This window comes from Eptatretus burgeri, chromosome 6, assembly GCF_056783735.1.
Source record: "Eptatretus burgeri isolate ZD-2024b chromosome 6, Ebu_testis_v1, whole genome shotgun sequence".
Taxonomy (NCBI): Eukaryota; Metazoa; Chordata; class Myxini; order Myxiniformes; family Myxinidae; genus Eptatretus; species Eptatretus burgeri.
This window is the reverse complement of record NC_140966.1, coordinates 47608464-47635885: the sequence shown is the minus strand read 5'-3', so window position 1 is coordinate 47635885 and position 27422 is coordinate 47608464. Positions and strand designations below refer to the sequence as shown.

The 27422-nt window shown below is 40.0% G+C and overlaps 1 protein-coding gene across 3 annotated transcripts in view; it reads left to right on the top strand.

Moving 5' to 3' along the window:
* Window positions 1–27422, top strand: part of LOC147024706 (neuronal PAS domain-containing protein 2-like) — a 189973-nt gene that overhangs the window by 90733 nt on the left and 71818 nt on the right. For all 3 annotated transcript variants that reach the window (XM_085884878.1, XM_085884877.1, XM_085884880.1), the window contains exons 9-11: window positions 16389–16471; window positions 26784–26890; window positions 27172–27319. In XM_085884878.1, the coding sequence (XP_085741004.1) occupies window positions 16389–16471; window positions 26784–26890; window positions 27172–27319 (338 nt within the window). The remainder of the gene's footprint in view (window positions 1–16388; window positions 16472–26783; window positions 26891–27171; window positions 27320–27422) is intronic.

Genomic DNA, 27422 nt, shown 5'->3' with positions numbered 1-27422 from the left:
AGGAGCTTTCCAAACAAGTCAGACATAAAGTGGTAGAGAAGCTCTGTTGAGGAGAATGTTATATTTCAGTCACTCATTTTCCCTTTGAGTATGGTGAATTCCATCATGAAGAAGTGGAAGATGTATCGTACCGCCCAGACCAGGTCACGCATCCAAACTTGGCAGCCGGGCAAGCAGGAAACTGATTCAGGATGTCACTGAAATCCAACAATGACTTTGAGAGATCTGCAAGGCTGTTTGTCTGAGATGGGGGGGGGGGGGTCATTGTTCATCAGTTAACAAAATCCCATTCCCTGCACAAATCTGGCCTCCATGGAAAGGTGACAAGAAAGAAGTCATTGCTGAAAAAGACGCATCTAAAAGCTCATAATGGAGTTTGTGAAAAAGCATCTTGGTGAGACTGCAGGCATGTGGAGAAAAGTTTTGCGGTCATATGAGACAAAAATTTAACTTTTTGGTCTAAATCCAAAGCATTACGTCTTGCACAATCCCAACACTGTACATCACCCAGTCAACACCATGCATACTGTCAAGCATGGTGGTGGCAGCATCATGTTATGGGGATGCTTTTCATCAGCAGGGGCTGGCAAGATTGTCAGGATAGAAGGAACAATGGATGGTGTAAAGTACAGGAGAATCCTTGATGAAAACCTGCTAGAGTCGGCCATGAATCTGAAACTGGGTAGGAGCTTCACATTTCAACAGGACAATGATCTGAATCACAAAGCTGAAGCCACACTGGAGTGGCTGAATCAGAAGTAAATAAATGTTCTTGAGTGGCCCAGTCAAAGTCCTGACTTGAACCCAATTCAACATTTATGGCAAGATTTGAAGATTGCAGTCCATCGGCGATCTCCATCAAACTTGGCAGAACTAGAGCAATTTCCACGAGAATACTGAGCAAATATTTCACCAACTCACTGTGCAAAGCTGGTGGAGACCTACCCGAAAAGACTCGTATCAGTCATTGCTGTTAAGGCGCTGTCACACCTTGACGTTTTAGCCAGCAATGGCAATGTATAAAAATGTATGTAAAACGTTGGTGTACGCTGAAGTTTTGAGTTTTTTTTTTTTTAAGTTTTGGTCGTATTCATAACGTGTTGGTCGTATGCATAACTTATTAGTAACGGGCACAGAACATTTCGTTGTCTTCTCGATAACTTATACCAACGAATGCTTAGCCTGTTGTCGGCGTTCACAACCTATGCCCAACGATAGTTTAACTTGGACATAGCGCGCTGCACGTATCGCCGACGAACTCGTGGCGTAGCCTGTTAAAAACCTGCCGCACGCCGATTTAAATCATAACCGCCTGAAAATTGGAAGTGTCAACATCGCAGTCACACCTTGACGATTTAACCAGCGTATACCGACCTATGAAAAATATGTCTAAAACGCTGGCACACGTCGAATACGGAATGGGTAAGTTGTGTATGCGTTAGGAGCACGCTGAAAAACAATGAAGTACGCTGTCATATTCCGCGGTACGTCTAGTACGTCGTGAAATTTCAAGCATGCTGAAAATTTTACGACTTACTCAATGTATGGCTCAGAAGTTCCGCATACGCTGGCATAAGTTCTCGGCACGCTCCGCGATCGTTGACACACGTCGGACACACATTACTTGTAAGTTACTCATAAGTCGAAACGCGTCGAGGTAATGTTTAGCATACCTGAAACTTAATTTTTAACCTATGAGTAACGTGCTTTGAACCTATGAGTAACGTGCTTTGAATCTATGTGTAACGTATCTCAAACGCACATTGTCGTATGTAGATGAATTTGACTGACGTCTTCCGGACGACAACAGAACTTACTGAACGTGTTTCTAACTTACATCTACCGTATAACGGCGTATTGGCAGCGTTTAGCGGAATTGGTATATACAAATGGGCTTCACAAGAGGAACCCGTCAGTGTTCCAGACTCCATGTTGAGTAGATGTCAATGTCAGTAGTATCAGTAGTCGTAGTATTAGGTGAGCGTGGTAGTAGTAGTAGCAGTAGTAAGTCCATGACAGTAGTAGTAGGTGAGCGTGATGGGGAGGGTGTGGGTGATGATGGATCCTCGTTGCATCCACGAATAGGAGACTACTTTGCACCATTGTCCGATGTTCTTTTCGGCTAATTTTTTTTTCTCATTCCCACGATCAACTATTTTGTTATTTCAGTTTTTAAAGTATTCAAAACGACTTGGACAAATGCATAATGTACTAGTCATGAACACAGAACGCTTCAATAACTTATAGATAAGTTATACCAACGATTGATTAGCGTGTTTTAGGCGTCCACAACCTATGCCCAACGATAGTCTAACGTATGCATAGCGTGGCGGCGTATCGTCGACGATTACGTGAGGTTTTCTATTCATAGGCTGCAACTTCACTTTTAATAAATGCCTGTCACTCGCCTATTGTTTTTGGACGCTGGTGCTCGGCAATTGAAATCGTTTTCATTGAACGAGTTAAATCGCTTCCACAGCACTGCAGTCACGGCACCAACAGCAGCAGGCTCAGTGCCAGCCTCATGCCAGGCTCAAGCGGATCCCTGGAGAAGGTGTACTGCTCGGTTATCCTTGGACCCACTCTGGCTAGCAACTCGTCGAACATCGCTGGGGGCATTCGCAGGAAGTTGATGGAGGATGCATGGTCCTCGTTCCGGAGTTCCACCATGAGCTGGTCATATATGCCGTAATGGCGTCGCCTCCCGATCCATGGTCTGACTCTGTTCCTTCTCCTCCGTTCACGTCTTCTTCTCCCGGCTCTATTGGCACGCAACTGGTGCAGTGTCAACTCGATGAGGTCATGTTGATGTTCGAGGACAGGTAGGTATTGTCGTCTCAGCGTTGCCGTATCCTCCATCTCTCAGAATGACATGGACATGTACTCACTACGAAGTCTAAAAAAAAAGATGGGTTCCTCCTGCGAAGCCCCTTTTTATATGCCAATTCCCCTAATCGATGCTAATACGCCATTATACGGTATCTGCAAGTTAGAAACGCGTTCAGTAAGTTCTGTGGTCGTCCTGAAGACGTCAAATACGTCTACATGCGTATTTGTGCGTAGGACATACTTTACAGATAATTCCGAAGCACGTTACTCATAGATTATAAATAAGTCACGGGTACCCTCAACATTACTTTGACATGTTTCGATGTATGAGGAACTTTGAAGTAATGTGTTGTGAAGTGTGAACAACGTTCGTGTAGCGTGCTTACAAAACGTTACTCATAGGTTAGAAATAAGTTTCGGGTACGCTAAACATTACCTCGACGTGTATCGACTTGTGAGTAACTTACAAGTAACGTGTGTCAACGTGTGTCAACGATCGCATAGCGTGCTTAAAACTTAGGCCAGCGTAGCGGAATGTGTGAGTCATATGCCGGCATACGTCGTAAAATTTTAAGCATGCAAAAATTTGAGGACAACCCAAAGTACAACGTTTAAAGCCAGCGTACTATGACGTATGGCAGTGTTTTTCAGTGTGCTCTTAACGTATACAAAACGTACCCATAACGTATTCGACGTGTGCCAGCGTTTTAGACAAATTTTTCATAAATCGGCATACGCTGGCTAAATCGTCAAGGTGTGACAGTGGCTTTAAAGTTACTTCCACCAAGTACTGACTGAAGGTGCTGAATGCTTCTTCAACCAGTGAATTTTGATTTGTACATGTTTTTTTCCAGGTATTCCTGACATGTAAACTCCATCAGCTATAAAAGTGTTTTGCTTGATCTCTTCAGTTATGAATAAAAAAGTTCATTTGGAAAAATTGGTTCTGCATAATTTGTAATTCATCTGAATGTGGCATTATTGGTGGGGAGTGAATACTTTTCCAGGCCACTGTAATGGTTGTAAGTTCGGTGATTATCTCATGGAATCTTTTTGTACACAATATCTAGCTTATGGAAGAGTGAGACTCATGCTAAAATGGTAAAGTACTAACAGTGGTGCCAGTGTTGAGAGAGAGATAGAGATAGAGATAGAGATAGAGATAGAGATAGAGATAGAGATAGAGATAGAGATAGAGATAGAGAGATAGAGATAGAGATAGAGATAGAGATAGAGATAGAGATAGAGATAGAGATAGAGATAGAGATAGAGATAGAGATAGAGATAGAGATAGAGATAGAGATAGAGATAGAGATAGAGATAGAGATAGAGATAGAGATAGATAGATCTGAATCTGAATCAATCAATCAATCAGTAGCCTGCATGTAAGAGAGTTGAGTGAGGTCTGCTTAAAGGTGGTATATAATATAGTGGGAAGGGATGGGGAATGAGGAGAGATGGTGGGGCATGTAGAAGAAATTCCTAAGTCTTCCTATGCATTTAAAACATTTATTCAACATACAAACACATACATATGCGCTTAGGAGTGATTGGAATACAGACTTGTTCCAGATCTCTGAAATACATGGAGAATTTTAATTTCTTGTATCGTGTTCAGTGAGACAAAGCTCTATCATTTTAAATGCTGGTGCCACAATTTGTCAGGTCTATGTATTTCACGTAGAAAGCATTTTCCAGCTTTTGTGCAGCAATCAGCTTAATTTTGAAGGATTGTAGCATATATTTCAAGACCAGATGTGTATAATCTCTCCCGGCACCGAATGACGTCAACACTGAAATCCTTTGGGTACAAAGATGGATCACATACAATTTATGGTATGGAAGGGGAAAAGTTCAGCTCGCTTATTTAGCAGACTAGGGAATATAAAACAAGCAGGGTTTATTGAATACATCTGGACATTTCCTAAGACCAACATTCTTAGTTGAGTTGTAATAATATTCCTCTATCCAGCTTGCTGGTACCTTATATCTATCATGTCATAAAATCCCTTGGTAAGTAATATATATATATATATATTTTTTTTTTTAAATAATAGGCAATTCAATTCTTTCTTACTGAATTCGGCTTACTTGAAAAGTCGGCCTGCTCATCACATTTTTAAAAGTTAGCGCGATCTTTCCATACAAAGGAAAGGTATGATTATGTTAATTAAAATTTAAAATAGATACATGTTCAAGCACATAGAATCATACCATATTTAAGTACATTTTCCATTTCAGATTTAATACGTTTATTTTAATATCAAGTTTTAATTGACAACATTTACTATTGTTTTATCACCCTCAAACCCATTATGCAAATTTCGGAGAAATTGCATCGACAGGCACCACTTGCTTGAAACCCAAGAGGGAAGAGTGCATCCTCCATCATGCAAAGGCCTTCCTTGGCACACCTGAACTATCTACCTACAGGGCTTTCATCCACAGCTGGATAGAATACTGCTTTCCCCTCTGGACTGGAGCCCCTGCCTCACACTATGTTCAGCTTGACGCTGTGGAAACAGACTTTAAAAATCATTGGAATCGCTTGTGACGAAGCTGAGTCTATTGGCCTATCACTTCGCCATCACTGACGGGTCGGTGGTCTCTCTGATTTCTTCCACCTCTTTTCTGGTCTCGCACCCTCTGCCCTTTCCATGGTTTGTCCTCCCAGGTATCTGCAGGATGCATATGGTCCACCAGTATCCCCCTCCGAGTGAATCTGCCAAAATCCAGGACCACTGCTCACCTCCACTGATTGGTCCTTTTTTTTTCTTGCCGGTGGAACCAACATCCACACACTTCAATCTCAAGTCTTCCCTCTTGATATTCAAGACAGCTGTTCACCACCATCTCAAATCATCCCCCCTTCCCAAACCATGATATTTTCTATACCCGTTAAGCCACCCCCACCACTCTGAAAATTTTGCTTCTGTATCCATCTTGTCCACCCTTGCCCAGACCAAATAATTGAACGAAGGCATAATCCATATTAAGGAAACGATGTCGTTATATTATTTCATTTTGTAGTTTCTGCAAACTGATTAAATGTTTCCTTTACTAAAATCAGTGATTTGTATGATTGTATGGGTTAAAAAGGAGTTTTGGAAGAATTTGGTTCAATTAAAATGTATTTAGGATTTAATACCACAATAACTAAGACTGCACCAGGAGCAAAGGAAGAAATAGAGGTCAATATGAGAAACACATCTGTTTCATATTATGACACAATGATTTCTTTTTATTGTTCCATTTACAGGGAGTTGCAAAATTATGAAAAAATCAATCGACAATCTTTGATATTAAGATTAATTGTATCGATTTATACATTTTAGAATGTACTGTAATCTTTTTCACTGCTTATTTTTAGAGTTAATTGCTGAGTGTCATCTACAATCTGTAATTGTGTGTGTGTGTGTGTGTGTGTGTGTGTGTGTGTGTGTGTGTGTGTGTGTGTGTGTGTGTGTGTGTGTGTGTGTGTGTCCTCCACAACTCCAAAACTATGAAACCGAGTGGGCTAAAACTTTTCATGCATACGAAGGGAACTCCAAGGTGGTGCATGAATGAAAACTGGGTGTTTTGGTTAATTAAAACATACCTTTTGAAGACTATTAATGGCCTTATTTCATTATATCCTTTATCAGGCGCATCATTGGACACCTTGCTCTCCCTCAATGGGGTCTTAAGGCACATACATCCTCGGTCACTTCACTCGCCCTCGCTGGGGTCTTAATTTGCCATTTTGCTCCGCCTGCTTAGCAATGTCGAGTTGAAACAGGCTGCAACGGTTTATTAATGATAAAGTGCTCAAATTTTCTTTTTTCACTCTCCTCACTCATATCATCGAAAGCCTTATCGGCATACCTCCAAATTGCTGCATTCACCACTTTTGTAAGTGCTATAGTTTTCAAATTAGGAGCTTGGAGTGATTTCATGCATTACGGTATGTGATGTGATTTTCAACGATTGACTTTCATGGAATAATTAAAATATACAGTATAATCGAAATATAATGTGAGTTTGGAGGATCGGATCATGTGGACTAAATAACTCAAAAGCTGGAGTGAAATCTGAAAATGTTAAATCAGTGATGTTTAGTTTTTTGCAGGTATGTGCCATTCCCAATTGGCTTGCTATCGCTTGCCAAGCCAGTGTTCCATATCAACTATTTCGTTGCAATGCTCGTTTGAGTGCTTAAACCACTTTCCAAGTGCCCTAACACTACTACAGTCGATAGCGATACAGTTTGCTTCCCGATCGAGATGTACAGTCAGCAGTTGCCCCAACGTAAAGGAACGAAGACAGCACACATGGATGTGGTACATTTGGGTAGATTTGGATCTGTAAAGGGACTCTCTATGGGTGTGTGTGCACATCTGCATTCTTGCAGTTACCTGTGCTGTCGTGGCAAAGTTTCATTCCGTATCTTATTATGGGTGGTGGAGGTTTTTTCTTTTTCTTTTAACCACAGCAGCATACAAGCAATCATGTTTTCCTTTGTCCTTGTGACTGTTTCAAAAGCAATTGCTTATTTTATATGAATCAGGTATGCTTTGTAAATGTTATATGGTTTCTCTTGTGAGTTTCAAAGCAAAATATATATTTTACAACAACCAATTTCCGAACCATTCGCCATATTAACGTGTTTTCTAAATTACAGAGCAAAATTTTTTTTTGACCCATCACACGACGTGCGTGCGTGCGCGCGTTGATTTATTTAGTGCCCACAACCTGACCCTGGGAACCTCAAGCATGAATGCAAAATCTGGTGGAGGTCGGCCAACCTGTTTTCATTTCTTTCGGAATAGACATGCAGATCCACAGCCATTGTCTTATTTTAGCAAAATAACTTTATTTCACATTACTGTTGGATTGATAGTTTATCAAGATTAGTTTCTTCTCAAAAATATAAAACAAATTGGAAGAGGCTTATTTGTAGAACTTGCTAAAATTTATTTTGTAATAAACTGAGGTTGGATAGGTACTGGGAATATTGTGAGAATAACAATGCAATCAAAATTGAAATTTCATTTCATAAATCCACGATATAAGTTGATGACCATGAAAACCAATTAAACACACCTTCTTACTTTATGCAGACTTTGATGTGTTCTTGAAAAAGTAGATACTCACAAATCAAATGCTAACAAATGGTATACGAAAAATTATCAAAAATTGTATTCCCTCCAGTTTCTTTTGCTATATCAAATCATCATTTGGCAAACAACAAAATAAAATAGAATCATACAGAAGATGAAATATGGCAAACATTGTAACAAAATAATTTATTTAAAGATCCTATTGAGACAAAATAACTTCCAAGCGTTTTATTAACTAAATATTAAACAAGATAAAGAATACACAAAATGCCATAAATGTTATGAAACTTTAAGGAAAGGTAAATTTAGCGACAATTGTCACATAATAGGAAATGTTTATGATGCTTGCAATTTCAATTTTAAGAACTCCAATTTTATTCTGATATTGTTTTACAAAAACGCTAACTACAATACTCATCTTTTTAATAAGTAAATAAGTTGTACTCTGTCATATCCCTGTTATTCCTTCAATGGATGAAAGATCAATTGATTTCACAAAATTAAATCTTACTCATAAAATCAATCTTAGATTTAGAGATTATTTTACATATTTTAATTTCATCTTTGTCAGATTTGACTAAAAATTTTAAATCTTTTCCGACTTCACAAAAACGTTTCAGTAAAAAATGAGTCATATTATCAAGAAAAGGAGTTTAAACTTATGATTACATAGATTCTTTAAAAAAATTATGAAATGCGATTACCAAACAAGGAAGATTTCTACAGTTCATTATATTACAGAGCAATGAAGATTTTTATAATATATTAAATGATTCTGTTCCTTTTACATTTCATCCCCACTTTCCCCTTCCTCTTATTACTGTATTTCAGCTTGTGTGCAACTTTTCATCCCCATATGACCTTTTCCCCCTCCCCTTGATCTCACTCTCACTTCTACTCTGCTGTTGGTGCTTCCCCCTTTCCATTTTGTTCCCTTCCATTCTGCTCGAGCTCTTCCATGAGCCTCAGTCATGTATACAAAAGAAAGCTTCAAATATTTAGAACGAAGACGATGAACATGCGAAGAAAGTATGTGAAACGTAACATAAATAATTTCGGTCATTATCACAACCTCTATTTATTAACAGATGTGCCATTATGAACAAATATTTTTGGAAAATTGAGAAAGACTTGCTCAGGTAATATTCTTATAATCTTGACCGAGCTCATTTTTACGTAGCACTCAGGTTAGCTTGGAAGTCGGCTCTCAAAGTGACTCAACAAAGATGAAATATATTAAAGGATGTCGATATGCTCTTATTATTCATATCTAGGAAAAGAGAAGGCATTTTACAAGTCTGTTCAAAAAGATGTGCAAAAGAAAATTCGAAAGCATCTCAAAATGCAAAGTCCGTCCACGTCTGTTCTGTACTCAAACTAAATGTGACAAAAAACAACAGATGTATATATATATATATATATATATATATATATATATATATATATATATATATATATATATATATATATATATATATATATATACACATACATTAGTGTTGTCTGTTTTCTCATGATTAAGTTTTGTTGAAAATTTGATGACAAAAGCTCAAATGGTTAAAAGTTATGGCCTGGACAAAAACACTGAAACTCAAATGGTAAATAAAGAAACACGACCGTCTTGCGTAGCACAATGGCAGATGGGCAGATGAGGCATATTTCTACTCGCTAAGTTTGTCCTTTGACATTTTGATGCAATTATTTTTATTTATCATCTTCATATTCTCACATTAGGGGTTTGATGAGAATTTGATGACAAAAGCTATAATGGGATAAACGTTATGCCTTGGATAGACAGACAAATATACAAACAGAAGTGGTTGCAAAATGTTGTCTCCCATGGGCAGACTGGAGCTGCCTTTTTTTTAAACGCAGCTCCAGGAGCTGCTCCTGGAGCTACATTTTCCGTTGCTCCTGGAGCTGATTGGTGGTGGTCCTGCAGTGACGAAAAGGTCAGGTCCATCTCTCAATGATGAAGAACACTTGAGAAATTAAATAATTATCGTATGCATATCCGGATTTGGATCTACACCAAAATCGAACCAATTAGTCGTGATCAAACACCAAACCTTTCCACCAAGTTTCATCCGAATCCGTCCACAACTTTTTGAAATATCATGCTATGTATTAGTTTAGCTCTATCCCTCATTGGTGAAGAAATACTGAAAAAATTCAAGTAATCTGATCCGGATCTTCACCAAAATCTAATCAATTCATCGTTGTAACACACCCAATCTACCCACTAAATTTAATCCGGATCCATCAACAAGTTTTTGAGATATTCTGCACAAACAAATAGACAAAGAAACAGACAGAGAGGGGTGAAAACATAACTTCCTTTACCTTTGGTTATGGAGGTAATAAGTCAGGGATGGAACCAGTACACCTCACAGCACTCTCAGTACCAGAGCGTCGTTCAGAAATCTGATTGATCCATTTTGGTGGCACCCCACGAAGACCGAGAATCCTCCAGAGGGCATCCCGATTCACTGAATGGAATGCTTTGCAGACATCAACATAGGCTGTGAGCAGCCCCTGCTGAAACTCTCGTTTACATTTCATGAAAACCCGAAGAGCAATGATACGGTCAATAGTTGACCCATTTGGTGTAAAGGCCAACTTCTCTGGGCATTGATGCTCAAGCAGATGGTGGCGAACTCGATCAATAATAATTATCCGAGCAAAGACCTTGCCTAGCACTGAGATCAGCGTCACCCCCTCGGTAGCTGTTGCAGTCCTGGCGATCACCCTTCCCTTTACAGACAGGGACAACAAGGTCCCTTTTCCAGTCAATTAGGTTGATGCCTCTGTTTTTTGGGTTTTTTTTGTATACAATGTCGAGGCTCGTATGATAGCTATCACACAGAACGTACAAGGAGACAACAGCAGGAGACAAGAGGGGTGGGGGAGGGAAGGAAAAACAGTGTGTAACAGACATGAGGAGATCTGTGGAAGGAAGAGGGATGCGATGGGCTACACAGTAAATAAGATGGACACTATAGAGACTTTCAGGTCCTTACACGAAAGGGACTTTCAGGAAGGAATGCAGGGAATTTGAAGGAGGTGAGTTTGGGGTGGATTAGCTGGAGTGGAAAAAAGATTGTGATTTTGGATGGGGTAAGATAAGAGATATTGGTGAACAGCTGTTTTGAAGACCTGAAGTGAAGAGTGGGATTGAAGAGAGTGTGGGAGTTTGTTCCAAAGGCAGGAAAAAAGAGGAATGAAAGAGTAAAGGTGAGCAATGATTCGTGGTTTTGGTAGTTTAGCCAGAAGGGGGTTGCTGGCGGTCCTTGAGCGCCCTGCGGAAATATGGGGGGGACAAACCTCAGACAGAGCGGGGGGAGGGGGCAAGGCCAGAGAGGAGATGCTAGAAGACAGAAAGACCACCAACCTGCCTGCGGTGAGAGAGTGAGAGACCCATTGACTCAGCCTCATCGCGGGATATACCATTGATCCAAAATGCCTTTGTTCCTACAGCGTGAAGCTGAGAAAGGTGAGAGGTGAGTGCACCAGCCCAGAAGGGAGAGCAGTACTCCATCAGTCTGAGGATAAAAGCTTTGTATGTGGTCAGGAGCTCAGGTGTGCTAAGGAAGGACTGCATGACAGAGGATGCCAAGTTGGTGACTGGCTTTGGAGGCCAGACAGCTCACAGAACTGCATGCAACAACACGAGTACAGCATTTCCACCAGCCTGAGAAGTTTGGCATAGATGCTTTGACCGATGCTTTGACATGCTTTGACCGAGTTGCATCGCCCCATGTTAATGTGACATTTGTATTGGCCGAGGAGGTATGGCTTGTAGGGGACCACCCAATGGTTGTCGTTGATGTGCTTAAAGATTTCTGCATGGCCTGCAGAATTAGGTGATTGGCCTCCATATGTTGAATGAGTTTTGTTCTCCTCCAAAAAGTGGTTCAGTTAAGTGCTTTGGGAAATGTTTGGAACACTACCCATTTTTCATGCATGTTGCATTTACGTTGGCAATTCCACACTCCTTGTGAACCATGCAGCGGCACATCATTGCTAAAAGTTCATAATTTTCTGGCAGCCCAGTGCAAATTGCAGCATTAATGTCCTCACTTGTCCGCACTTTGAATTCAGGAGCGAAAATAACCAATATATGAGCATTGGGCAGGCCCTGCTTTTGGAACTCGATGACATGCAAATATGCAACAACTTTACCAAAGATTCCCATCTTTTACAAGTCTGTTTCCAGGCACTGTAAATAATATTGGAAGACCCTCACCACAATGTCTGGGCAGTCCTTTGGTTGCTGTTGAGGGTCGAAATTTACATGAATTGTTGGCCAATCCGGGTTGTCGGTCACTGTAATATACAGGTCTGGTTTGCCGTGGCAACGGATAATGGCCAAGGTGTCCTGGCAAAGTTGATGCATGTAGTGAGGGCTGCCCAGAGATGGAGGATGGAAGAAATACTCACTGCCCAATGTTGCAGGTATGGTTATCAGCCAAAACAGCACCACAGAGATTCTGGTAGAGATCGGAGCACATCTCATTGTATTTTCTTTCCAACTAAGACAGATTTAGGTCGTAAGACATCGGCCACGCAGCAGTACTCATGAAAAGGCAGGCTGCCAAGAAAAGGGAATGTCACTGGCCCATTTCGCTTGTGCAGCTGGAATACATAAAAGTCATGTGTGGAAAGATGACAGGGATTGTTGGCACAAATCTGTTGAAGAGTGAGGCTCCAGCCATGTTCACCCTCTGGAAATAGCAATACAAAGTGTAAAGCATAGAATGCGCGGTGTGTTTCATTGATATCACCGATTCTGCCTCGATGCATGTGCAATACAACATCGTGTGATCCTGATTAGTTTCAAATCAGGGTGGCAACTTCACGCCAGTCTTCGGGTCTATTTTAACACCTCACTTGTTCTCTGTCTGGGCATGTTTCCACGTTTATCACCAAGGTTTTGTGCATGACCTTTTATTCTGGGATCTTGCATGCTGCTTGAAAGTCTTGGCACATATGGGGTACATTGCCACAAGAGAGCTTGCAAGTGTCGTAAAAGCTCTTGGAGATGCTGCTGCTTTGCTGCAGATGTGCCTTGTGGCAATCACATCCAGCCAAGGTGAATAGCAGCTTCCTTGATGATGTGCTGAGGATGATGAATATAAATTTGTGCAAAACTTGGATTTTGGTTTGTTCTGCTTGAAACGGCCCAATCCGATGATGAAGCCAACCTGGATAACGTCGTTCGGAGTCCAGCCTCTGCCAGGTGGACGTACTTCCATAACTTTCTGTGATGGCAAAGCGAGTGCATTGTTTATCTGCTGGGAATATTGTCATATAAGTTTGCCGTCAGACCCTTGGTCGGCCCATAAATCATGCAATTCCCATTGTGGAGGCTTTCTGGTGACAATAGCCATCTCGGTGGATTAATTTGTCCCTTGCAACAGCAGATTTTTGTGTCAGTCCGCTTGTGCACCCAAAGATAAGCACCGTGGTGTCTGCAAGCATCATTCATGCTCACCAAGAACAAACGTCGGAACTTCATGCTCTCCCCAAAAAATGGCAGCAGTATTGGTTAATGCTGAGAAAGCTGGTTTATGAATAGTTCGGCAATTCCGTTGAGCGTATGTGCGTTGCAGGTGTCGTTTCTGGACCTGGGGTTTACCCAATTTTGCAATATATGCACGCTCAACTGCAGCACATTGCTGTTGCAATGCAACGTGTTGTTCTCCATCAAGAACAGCATGGTGCAGGTGTTTGGCTTCAATATGTCATTGCTGTTATGCAAGGTGATCATCTTTGTTGACAGCAGCATGACACAGATGCCCGGATTCAGCATGGTGTGCTTTCTGCTCTGTATGTTGCTCGGATGTAAGTTGAGAATGTCTTTGCCTTTTTGCCACAGCATTTCATCTGTGAGAGGCTTCATTATCCATTTCTCACTGAATTTGATGTCGTTCTTGTTGTTGTGCAGCACGTAAAGCTCAGCATCTTGCTGCATGCGTTTGTTCTTGTGAAGAGTCCATTCTAATACTGCAGCAATACATTTTCTTTCATCCTGAAAAATATAGGAACACTAGTATAAAAGCCCATCAAAAATGATGGGTTGGAGTTACTTTATTGAAAACTAGCAAATACCACCCATTGCTTCTCTGACAGGTATACGATGGGACCAGGGGGGGGGTTGGAGGATTGAGGAGGAAGGTAGACTGAGGAGGGGTGGGGGAGCAAGGAAGAAGAGGGGGAGCAATGGAGGGTGGGGGAGCGAGGAAGGAGAGAGGAGCGAGGAAGGAGAGGGGGGGGTGAGGAAGGAGAGGGGTGAGTGATGGGGGAGCGAGGAAGGGTGGGGCAAGGGAAGGCAGTGTGAGGGGAGAGCAAGGTAAGGTAGCGTGAGGGGAGGGAAAGGGAAGGCAGCATGAGGGGAGTGTCCATCCAGACTTAACCACAATCCTGACACTTCCAGAGGTAACCACCATCCAGACAACCACCATCCAGTCACCTCCAGAGTTAACCACCATCCAGACATAACCACCATCCGGATACGTGTGGAGTTGACCACTGTCCAGATACATACAGAGATAACAACCATCCGGATACATGCGAAGATAACCACCGTCCAGATACATGTGGAGAAAACGACCATACTCAAATTGTCCTGAAGAAAGGGGACAGACAAACATACACTGTTTTATATAGTAGATTCCCAGTGTGTGCTCACGTTTAGAATAGGTACACCGTTTTTTAAATTTAAATTTTATTTTAGTTGTAAAAAAACACCTGGTGCCGAACACATCCTCAACCTTTTCTGGGGCATGCATTTACCGATCTCGTTTAAACTTAGCACACTGATAACAAATGATGGCTTACATACACCGTCACTAATTTTACGAAATCGGATGCAAGATGGCCGACTGGCTGCCATTTTGTTACTTCAAGTGCATTCCCAACCATTTCTCAGTTGTGTATGGTCCGATTTTGCTCAACCTTGGCATGAGCACAATACATGATGGCAGACAAGTAGGCCTCACTTTATTTTGCGATCTGATCAAAGATGGCCGACTGATAGACTCGCGGCCATTTTTGTTGTACATAAATATGGGCAATCCCTTTTACTTCATCCAGCAGAATTACTAAAACGGGGGCTATGACATGTTATGTCTTTTTTTTGCTTGTTTTTAAAGTGATTCTTCACCATTGAAATGAAGGGCTAAAATGATATACAGCACGATATTGCAAAACGTTGGATGGATTCAGACAAAGCTTGGTTAAACAGGTTGAGTGCATGATAAGGATTTGTTTTAAGTGATTATTTACCATTGAGAAATGTTGCCAAAAACGTTATATAGCTCGATATTTTGAAAACGTTGTGCACAAGTTGTGACTGAACTTGGTGGATGAGTTGGGTATTTGACAAGAACAAGTCGATTATATTTTGGTTCAGGTCTGGACCCAGGTCCGGCCTATCAGTAGGATACAAACTGTAAACTGTTCAGCCTGGGTAAGGTGAGGTATGCGCTCTATTGAGTACTGTTCTATTCTTACCTCCACCACCGAAGGTGAAGGAAGTTATGTTTTCACCCTTCTGTCTGTTTGTTTGTTTGTTGGTCTGTTTGTGTGCAGGATATCTCAAAACGTTGTGAACAGATCCAGATGAAATTTGATGGGCAGGTTCAGTGTGTGACAAGATAAAATGATTACATTTTGGTGAAGATCTGGAACCGGATCTGACTGCTAGAATTTTTAACATGATTCTTCACCATTGAGAGATAGTGTCAAAAAATGATACATAGCATGATATCTCAAAACATTGTGCACGGATTTGGATGAAACTTAGTGGACAGGTTGAGTGTGTGACCACAACGAATTGACTATTTTGGTGAAGATCCGAATCCGGATCTGGATACGAGAATTGTTTAATTATTTTAAAAGTGATTCTTCACCATTGAGAGATAGGACCAAAAACAATAGAGATCATGAAATTTCAAAAATGTATTGGGCCCGATATGTTCTCGTGGATCAGGTATTACGTGGCAGAGGTATGCACTGTACCGAGTGCCCTTCTCGTGTTACATGTTTCCATCTGGGAATGCAAATAAGAACGGATCCTTATTAGGTTGGAGCAAAGTGAAAAGCTTCATAACCCTTATCTAATGCCTTCAGCTTTGCTCCAAATTGGTGAGGAAACTTTCTTATCCAGTTTTGTTTTCGAAACATTGGTGATGTTTTTTTATTTTCTGCAAATGAATGTTTGAAGATGAATTATTGACTTTTTCCCCAAGTTGTAAATTTTCCCCATACTCCCATCAAAACCCGATTATTTTTAATTTTATCCTCCCCCCCCCACCCCCAATCAAATTCCCACCTTTATCATCACTGTACCCACTGTTCTTTCTTTTTCACTTTTAATTGTTGCACAATAACATAACCCAAAACTTTCATTCAGATGCAAGTTAAATTTTTGTATTCTGTTGCATTTACTGTGAGCAGGAGATGTGTGTGGTGGAGGAACCAGGCGACGAGTTCACTTCTCGCCACAGTCTCGAATGGAAGTTCCTGTTCCTTGATCATAGGTAACAAAATGGCTGCCACATAAGGACACACTCCATGTAATGAGTTCGCTCTGTTTTCTTAGGGCTCAAGTGATGGGTTCCAGTATACAAGAGTTTAAATCTGATAAATCGCCATTCCGGTGCTGTGCAGATGGAGCACAGCATCTCGGAGCATGCCAACCTTCAGAGGTGATATTAAGCTGCTTTTTGCCTGCTTATCAATGAAATGGGTCTCATGAGATGTTTCACAAAAATACAAGCCTTCATGTGCTGGGACCGAAGCTAAGCTTTCTTGAGCTTTCATGTGATAAGACAATACTGTCCTTTTATGTAGATTGTAATGAATTGTACAATCAATTATTGTAACGTTAATTAAAAAAAACAACTACAATAACAAACGTTTTACAACCATTTCCTCCTTTTTAAGGGGGTTGTTTGAATGATGGCATTCCTCCACATGGATTTATCCATTGCATCAGTTTGTGTAAATTCTCACATTCAATATCTTTCTTGACATTTTCAATCCATGTCTTTTTGTGATATTTCAGCTTTCTTCCTTCTACCACAAGCATTAATGCTTTCTTCACAGCTTTATATTCTGATCTTAGTTGCACATGACCATACCAACCAAGTCTTCTCTTATTAAGTCGTTCTTCACTAGAATTGATTTTTATTTTATTTTAACTTTTCCTGATTTCTGAGCTCTGCATGCTTTCTTTTGGAGATGATCCATTCACGCATCTTATCATTCTTATGTCTTTTCTTTCCATTTTTTTTTTCTAATATCTTTGAGCCACAGTGCCCACATTTCACTTCCGTACCCCAAAACTGCCGGTACCTATCTGATAAGGCTTTTTAACTCTAACTTTTGCCGATAATAGAATATTTATGCACTTCATGATTCCAGCTAGTTGGCTCCACTAATTTCATGCTGACTTTATTCTTGATGTAATGGTTAATTTTGCTTTTTTGAGGCCTCCATTGTATCCAAGGTAACAAACTTTTGCTTTTCTTTTTTTAATTGCATTCCAGGAGCATTTCTTTTTGCTCTTCATATTTTTATCAAAATGATTGATCTTTACATCTTTTACATACGAGAATCCCAGCTTTCATGACCAAATTTCCAATCAAATCACTGCACCTCTTGTGACACCATTTATAACACTGCCTACATTGAATTTAAGTCGACCCATCTCCTTTTCTGCCTATTGAGCCAAGACCATTGTCTGCTTTCTTTCCTTTCTCCTTCTTCACCACTCACCATCAAATTTGTTTTACTAATGTTAATACATACACCTTTCTTATTCATTGAACTTTTCCATTTTTTTGAGAACACATTTCAATATTAATTCAATGTATTATTAAAAGTATACTCTCCTTTCAGGCCTAATCATGTGACTTGAGTCACCTGAGGTGGCCTCGGAGTTAATGGCTTCCACAGGATTGAAAGATCATTTAGCATAACTGGTCTTGATTTCTCATGAAAATCAAAGTATTGTCTATAATCTGACTGCAATACAGCACACACACACCTGCACTTGTAAAATATACAAGTTAATGGTTAATATCCAGAAAGAGTCATGCTCCTCCTCCTCCTCCTCCTTCATAAGCAGCACAAGGCTGTAGGTAGCTTCATTGGCTGAGGGCACAGCTGTGCCACTGATGGCATGGCCCCTATTATCAGTACACTAGTACTCATTTTGCCGACCTCAGAAGGATGACAGGCTGAGGAAACCCCACCTGCTGTTACCTCAACAGCAGACAGGGGCTTAGACTCAGGACCCCTAAAATCCATAGCTAGCCACCCTAACCGCTAAGCCAACAACAGGCTTGGAGTCATGCTTGTACAGTGATCCCAAAGTATTTCTTAAAGTTGCTTGAATAGCACACTATGGTGCCTCAGTGATGGTCTTTCTTATTTTTGTGATAAATTTTTATTTTAATTTTAATTTTGTCTAACATTTTCAATTTGATGTTTTTCCGACTTTTTCAGATTAGCCAAATAAACATTGGTAATCGATTAACAACACAATTTTATTCCATTAAAAAGACCTTTGTGTTTGTGTTTACAAATGTGTCACTGAAAGACATGGAAAGAGTAAATGTTGAAGCAAAATTTCACATCAATTTTACTGTATAGCACACAAAATTAACATTTTCCAAATTTACTATGTACTTTTAACTCACTAAATATCTGGTGTTGGCTTAACGATTAAGGTGGCTAGCTTAAGATATTAGGGTTTTGAGTTTGAGCCAGTGTTTCACCATTTAATTAACACCAGGTCGGGTTGACAGCCTGTCATCCTTCCGAGGTTGGCGAAATGAGTGCCAGTGTACTAGCAATCGAGAGCACTGCATCAGCAGCACAGCATCACCTACAGAAAATGGTGCAATTAGCAGCCATGAGCTGCACATGATAGCTACTCACTAAATGTACAATTTTTTTTTAGTTTAAATTTAACAAAATATTGTTTTTTGCTTTTTGTTGTTTTTTCTCAATTTTGACTTTTTATCAAACTTTGGTCAATATACTGTAATGAGGTTATAACACTCATCCAACATTTCATAAATATTTCAGAAGTTAAATTTTGGATCACCTTGTATTTCATTTTATGGAGGAAAATGTTTTGTTTCATGCTGTGTGCTGTCTACACAGCTTTGAAATGGCGATGAGGGTTTAATTTGAATCCAGCAAACTTTGACAGCATTCATAATTATTACCTCTGCCATCTGTGATGGGCAGAGGTAATGTTTTCACCCTGTCTGTTTGTCTGTTTCTTTGTGTGCTGGATATCTCTAAAGTTGAAGACTGATTTGGATGAAACTTGGTGGGCAGGTTGGGTTTGTGTGGGCAGGTTGGTGAAGATCCGAATCCATATCTGGGCAGAGGTATGCGCTCTACTGAGTGCCCTTCTAATTTATGCATCGACGAGAATACTTTGCAAATGAAGCCAATTGTAAACGTGCATTTGCAAAATATCTGAAGGGAATAATGCAAAGTAAAATGATAAGACGTTAAATGAGGTACAACAGCAATGTAGGGTTACAAAAATCTCCTATGCAGCTTAGATAACTGATGAGAATATAAGGAAAATCTCATCAGATTCCATCAAAAATATATCGGAATTTTTTCTCTCTTTGTAACATTGAGGCTCATGGAAGGGCAAAGTGACAGAGGGCATGAACTCGCAGATCATGGAAGTAGATAGCTGTTTTGTTTGACTATTCTTCCCAAGTGACAAGGATTTTCTTCATCTTTTTCATCTTTTCTACATGTCAGGTTTTGCAGGATATAAGGGCATGTTCCATTTTTGAGAACAGCATCTTGTAATTTTCAGATCAACAGTGATTGACACAGGTGCTGTCTGCCTGTCAGTTGGATTGGGTACTGCGTGGCACATTGTGCAGTCATTTTCAGAAAAGAAGCGAAGCTTTTCCAGTGCATCGGAGAAGTCGTTTATGTAGATTAAGAACAAATGCAGTTAAAGTTTGCAATACATGTATAGATTTTGCATTTCTAAATCGTAGTGATTTTATGTGAATCAACTACCTCCCTCCCCCTCTCCACCCCAACCAACAAAATAATATGGAAATGACCTGAACCCATTTTATCATACAGTTGCAGGAGTTTTTTTTTTGTTTGTTTGATGGATAGGTGAGAAATGAGAGCTGGGACATTGTTTTACAGGTATTTGTTGGATGAACTTCAAAACATCATGCTATGTCCTATTTAACTCTAATTATACTCACCCACGAATACATTATATGGAGGGTGAAATTTGTTCAAAAGGAGTGAGGGGGTGGGGTAGGAAAGGTCAGAATCATTTGTGCTAACTTTGGAACAAATTTGTTCACCTATAAGAAGTTCATACAATGATTTATTGTTTAATTGGAGCACAATATCCATTTTAAGTGCATATGAAGTGAAAATGTATTTGTTTCTTTTTTTGAAGATCAATTGATCTTCATCCTACCACTTATGAAACTAATATTGCATTTTTCATTTGACAATATAGCTTTAATTGTTACTTATGAAATCTAAAGATTTCGTAAGTATATTGATGACTTCCGTCATCTGTTTGTGTGTTTGTTTGTTTGTGTGTGTGTGTGTGTGTGTGTTTGTGTGTGTGTTTGTTTGTTTGTCGGCACAATAACTCGAGAACGGAAGAAGCTACCAAGGTCAAATTACACCACGTGATTCAGGAGGGTGATGGCTAGTGCTCATTAGATTTTGGTCAACATCGGTCAAAAGTCAAGGTCACAGTGAGGTCAAACATTCGATTTTTGATGGTTTGGTACAGAATCATCGTAGAAACTTCTGGTTTACGTCGCTACCTTCTCTAGAGACAGCTTTTATTAGACAAGGTCAGAGGTCAAGTTGACGATTTCGTAAGTACCAGTCTATGACTGCTTGTTTTTTTTCTTCTGATCTCCAGCTTTCAGAACTAAAATAACTGATTCAGCCTGTTGAAGCCAAGGAAAATAAATTATTAGTTTCACATCCATGCTTTTCAAAAAAAGGAGGGGTGCCTTACTATTTGATATTTTCCATATTTTTGTTATTTTTTCCAAGATGGCCATCAGATGATGAAGTCCACCAGACTAACGATTAGCACTACCACCAACACACATCCCATATATATCATTAAAATAGGACCATGGGTTCTAAAGCTCACTTGGATCAGGAGCCACAGTCATTGGTGTCATAAAATATGGAAATTTTCTTCATGTGCAGAATCTGGTCAAGTGATTAGTTGAATGGAAGCCCTCTTGATGCTGATTACTGTGATGTGAGTTTACAGGTCATGTTTTTACAGGTTACAGGTCATGTTTTTGGTTGAGGGCATGGATCCGCTGCTGATGCAACGCCCCCTGTAGGTTAGGAAAGGAATATTTTTAAGCGTTTGAGACCTCATTTCAACCCTTTAATGAGTGCAGATTTTGATGTCGATCGATGTTGACCTACAGACACTGTCGATCACATAAGCTCAAGGGACTAAAGTCCAGCCTTCGGGATACACACACCAACTTGATGGTGTTCATAGAATACTTATCCGATACAGTCTTTAGAAGAACTTGGTGTGAGCCAACTCTCTTGGTGGTAAATTTGTAATTGCATCCATCCACACTTCTGAGGTAAATGTGTACAAATTGGACTTTGAAAAGTCTGCGACAGGGTACATTCATAAGCCTTTACAAAGTAGCTTTTACTCTCGTTCTTGAGTGTTTTCATAACTACCAAGGCTGATAAAGATGCCAGAGTAGATCACTAAAGTATAAATTAGGATATTGTTATAACGCCAAATTGTACTTCATCTTCACTTTATTCACCAGCCAAGCACAATGAAGGCTGAAGCGATTACAATTATTCTAATTACAAAGTGACAGTCTCTGGGCATTAGGCTTTGTTTAATTCACCATGTAAGTTCTGAGGGGATGTGTATCATCCAAGTAATATGCACCATGTCAACTGGTCATGTACCAAGTGGTAAAGTTTCAATTTCCTCTGTTGAACGTTTTTTTTTAGGTGTGCTCAATATGCGCTCAATCAAATGGTCATGTAACATGTGGTAAAGTTTCAATTTCCTCCAATGAACGGTTTTCGATGTATGCTCTTAACACTAGAACTGCCACTTTATAATTGCTGGCAGTGATGACCGGGTACCAAGATGTCCCACTTTGTTGCAACCCCGCTTTGACCACCTGACCCATTACGTCCTCTTTATTCAATTTGATTCAGAATGGGATTTAAAAAAATAATTAAATTCAAATAAAATGGAAGTCCAAATAAAATACGTTTTTTTGTGATGCGAGTTTACAGGTCATTGTCGTCATTAGAAGGAACCCATCCATCTATCAGGACCACACTCTGTGCAAAGCGTTGGTTCTGCCAAATCAGTCTCCTTGGAAATTGGACACAATCCTGGACAGGTCGCCACTCCGACACAGGTTGCCAGCAAGCTGGCACTCATTTTTGCCAACCTCGGAAGGATGACAGGCAGAATCAACCCCACCTGGTATTGATTCAACAGCTGATTGGGATTTGAGCTCAGGATCCTAGGATCCAAGATCCCAAACCCACCACCCTATCCATTAAGCCAACACCAGGCACACAGAAGGAACCCGAACAAGCACTATATCAACCGCTATATCAAAAAAATTATGTTGTAACCCAAATTTGGTGGCATTCTGACTGCTGGGAAGATTTTTTGAAGGAATTTACATGATTTTCCCAAAAATTTACCAAGTCGCCATTTTAACACACTTCAAGTCATGTGATTAGCATGACCTCTGCAATTTTGCATCCCTACCGTGGCCAAATGTTGTAACCCAAATTTTCTGACTGGTGGGTCTGAGAAGAAGATTTTTGAAGAAATTTACTAAGTCCACCATTTTGACCTACTGAGGTTCAAAATCCTTTGTTTCTCCTCTCAGCTATGGGGAAGGGAGAGATTACCATGTAGATGGGTGCCATGGTGCCATTCCTCTTTGTTTATGTTACCCCCTCTCTCCTCAACTACCTACATATTTATTTATCTAGTTCTTTGAATGTAAAATCCACATTTCCCATTTTCAAGGTGTGTTTGGGGGCTGTTGTCACCGATGAGGATTTCTTAAAAAAAATTAAATACAGATATTTTGAAAAAGATAAATACAAGTTTATATGTGGCGTATGTGCTGCATTTTGGATCTGCCCTGTAATTATCTTGCAATTAAGAACATAGCTGTGATAATAGTCAAGTTGACAAATGAATAATTAATCAACACATGGAATCTGAGGCCCAGTTGACATTCTTGGCTCTCGTGTGTGATTTCCTGATGTCCAAATGAAATTTTGCAGCACCGAACTATGAAGAAGAAGCCAAGCGAGCGGTTTATCCTTTTCTTTGGTAAATTTACCACTTTTCCTTGACACCATTCAATCCCTCAAACTATGGAAGCCTATGGTTCTACAGTCAAAGGAATTCCAAGATTGCAAAATGAGCATATATTTACCAACTTTCCTGACACAGTTGATGAGCTGAGTCACAAATGATGTATGCAAGTGACCATTACCCACATCCATCAATTTTGTACTATTTCGCAGTGTAGCCTGTAAATCCCTCAAGCCTAAGATTTGTACATTTGTTTTCTGTCAAAAGTGAAATGCTTAAACATTTAACACAACGGAAAACATTAAAGATGCACACAGGGAACTTTTCCTTTTCTGCGTTTTTGTCATTTCCATGGACTTTGTTGAAGTCCTTGCATCATTCTCTTTATGGGAGCAGGGAGAATCTCTGTCTTGGTGAGGGTGAGAAACACCAGGAGCACATCAGAGAGCATGCTCTATAGTGCATCTGATTAAGCACGCTTTGGCTCTTTGTAGGCCCAGCAAATTTGAGCAGGTACAGTATGTGCATGCCACTGTTTCATCTCTGGTGCTATTGAAGTGAGGTGGTTGCATCAAGTGCTTTCAGATTGTGCCCTGCTTGTAGGAAGGTTGAAATACCACATGTGATTGTCGGCTAAGGAAGATGTTAATAGATTCACATTTACCCCAGCTTGTACCAGTGCAACAAGCTGTGCCTCTGGTCGAGGTAGATGGCTCCCATACTGGAGCTGATTGTCAAGTTATCTGCTCACTGTGAGAGGTTATTGCAAAGAGAAGACAGATACTTATTCACTGTAGCAGCTAATTGCACCCAGAAGACAAATAGCAAGCTTCACACAATGTTCACCATCAAGTTATTCCATATTACAGGTTTTCCCCCACACTGAACAATCCTTATTCCATTGTAATCGTACCCACTGAGGTTCAAAATCCTCTCAGCTACGGGGAGGGGGTTGCTGTGTAGAGGGGCACCATCGTGCCGTGCCTCCTTTGTTCTTGCTCTCCTCTCTCTCCTCAACTGAGAAGACAGGTGTGGTAGCTAAGCAAACAGACTAACTTCTCCCACAATGGCACTTGCTGTCCATTGGCCAAGATGGATGCAAAACCCCATGTGTTGTCCATGCATTTTAGTAAAATGGCTAGCACAAATATCAACTGAAGACAGACACACACACACACACACACACACACACACACACACACACACACACACACACACACACACACACACACACACACACACACACACACACACACACACACACACACACACACACACACACACACACACACACACACACACACTGCACTTATAAAATCAATAAATCGCATTGCAACCCTCATAATATCTACCTCTCATTTACTGCTTGTAACAATGTCTCTCCTTTTCTCAACCCAAGCTGTTTTCGGTTTGTCCACATTTTCAAGGTAATAGAGAATGTTACAAGATGGTGGATCTACCTAATTCTCTTGTACAAACAAATATGAAGGTAGTAAATAATAACAACACACAATCTTTTCCTCTTGGACTCTAAAATAGCAAGAGCAAATAACATCAAATTCAATGTTTCAACACTGTAGAGTAATCTTATACCAATCATGTTAAAATTTATACAGAAGTCATAAAGTAAGAAAAAATATATGTAGCAATGAGATTTGGTATGAAAAGCATGAAGATTATATCGAAGAATGGGAGGGCTCAGTTGTGAATACAAAAGCTGGAGGCTGGAAAGCATATAAGATCTCTCATTTGCTTACTCGTGACTGCATCAGGGATTTTACATTGGCAATAACAATTACAGTAATTTTGTCCTGAGAGAGAAGTGATCGATGGTTACTTTTTATATTTTTATATGCCAAGTACATTTTCACTCCAAGTACACTCTACAAATAAGACGATGTTGCCGGAAAAAAAAATGAACGCTGCATCAAAATCATAATGGCTGCTGAATTGGCATTAGTTTGATCACTATGTGAATTAAGCATTTAGGTACATACTGCAGAACAACAACCATGCATTAGGATCAATAGCTTTTGAGTGCACCTTGTGAATAGCATCCACACTGCATTCATTCATTGCCTTCGTCTGTTTCATTGTAATACTATCAGACTCCAACATTCGTGGACCCAGGGTATTTGTGGTTCATAAAATGTGACCTGCTTCTACATTCGCAGCCCTGTGCTTTGTGTACTCGTGGTTTTTCGAAGGCGTATTTGCGGTTTTTCACAGGACTTTGAATTCCCCTTATGAATCATGAACCACCGGGAACCTATTCCCCTTTTCCCCATTGAAGCAATGCCCTGAGATTCGTGGATTCAACATTCACGACATTTTTCAGGAAGGTATCACCCGTAAATGTCGGGGTCCGACAGTATTTAATTTCACTTATCAGGGGCTTTGTAATATTTGTCGCATTCACCTTTGTTCTGTTGATTGTGTGCAGTTTATTGTTTTTTTTTCCTTGAAATACAATCACTTCACTGCTGTCTTGCTTTGGTTAAACACGAGCCATGGTCTCTTTGAATCTTATCCAGTCACTTCGTGAATGGTTCATCAATTTTCTTGTCACTTATTTGGTGTTTTCTGCTCATTTTACATATGGTATTTAGCTTATTTTGCTGCATTCAGTATACTGTTTGGCTATTTAAAAAAAAGATAATCTTGTTTAAAACCAGTAAACCCTTAAATGTCATGGGTTTGAATATCATGGTTTTGGCCAATCACAACAACCTCTTTATGTACCAATTTATTATCGCGGGGCTCAATTTCAACCAATCGTGGTGTTTGACTTGAGTTGTGATGGTTATCTCGTACAAAACGAGGATTCCACTCTTTCTCATGCACCGTTAATAATAACACCAAATAAAGCAGAAAACAATGGACCAAAGTGATTTTTACTTTTATTTTATTTATTCGCTGGTTTATGAAACTGCAGAATGATTTATAAAATAAACATTACAAACGGAAACAATTTATGAGATTAATAGGGGAGGAATGGTTGGGGCGTTAGATGCTTTACAGACAGAGGGGCCACATTTAATCTGCTCCAGAACATTTAATCTGCTTCAACGCAGCAGGAAGCTTAATCATAAAGCTGATTTATGTTTATTTTACATGCTTATTTAAATTGTGATGTGTTTATTTTTGGCTACCGCTCACCATCTATATTTTCCCAAAGTCCAGGAACCTAACCCTCTTTTTCCGATCGGCCCTTGGTTTTAAATATTGCGGTTTTGAATATCTTAGTTTTGAATATCATGGAATTTTCCAGGAGTGTAACCCCTGCAATATTTAAGGGCTTATTCTATTGATAAACTCTGCTTAAAGTGAATTTTCGTTGAAATGAATGGTCCTTGGAACTACATATTAATGCAATTGTATTTTATGTGAGCACTAAACTATCCCATAATTGATGTAGATAAGAACAACTGCATCAATATTAATTGTGTCACTGACAGGGCTCCCCCTATCATTGGCTATCTGCCTTTTGAAGTCTTGGGAACGTCTGGGTATGATTACTACCATGTGGATGACCTGGAGCACCTCTCCCACTGCCATGATCACTGTGAGCTGCATGTATTGTGTATTGTGTTGTGTATTGTATTGTATTGTGTATTGTGTATTGTATTGTGCCAAATTATGTTGCAAAAACTACACACTTGTATACATTTCCACATTTAAATAAACTCACTTGCACACCCAACCAATGCATATTAGACTTGCTGTGCATGCATACATTGTACATGAACTTGCTGATTTGATGGCTTTTGCTGCTTTCTGCTGTTCAGTACTTTAATAGTACAAATCTCAATACTGATATAGTTGTTATTTTTGCTTGTTTTGTAGTGATGCAGTTTGGCAAGGGCAGATCTTGCCATTACCGCTTTCTGACCAAAGGGCAGCAGTGGTTGTGGTTGCAGAGTACCTGCTACATCACATACAACATGTGGAACTCAAAGCCAGAGTTCATTGTATGCAGGCACACTGTTATCAGGTTTGAACACCAGCATACCCTTTTTTCCCACAATAATTGTGCTTGCTTTGTTTATACATGATCTGAGGCTCATGGAGGGACACACACACACACACACACACAC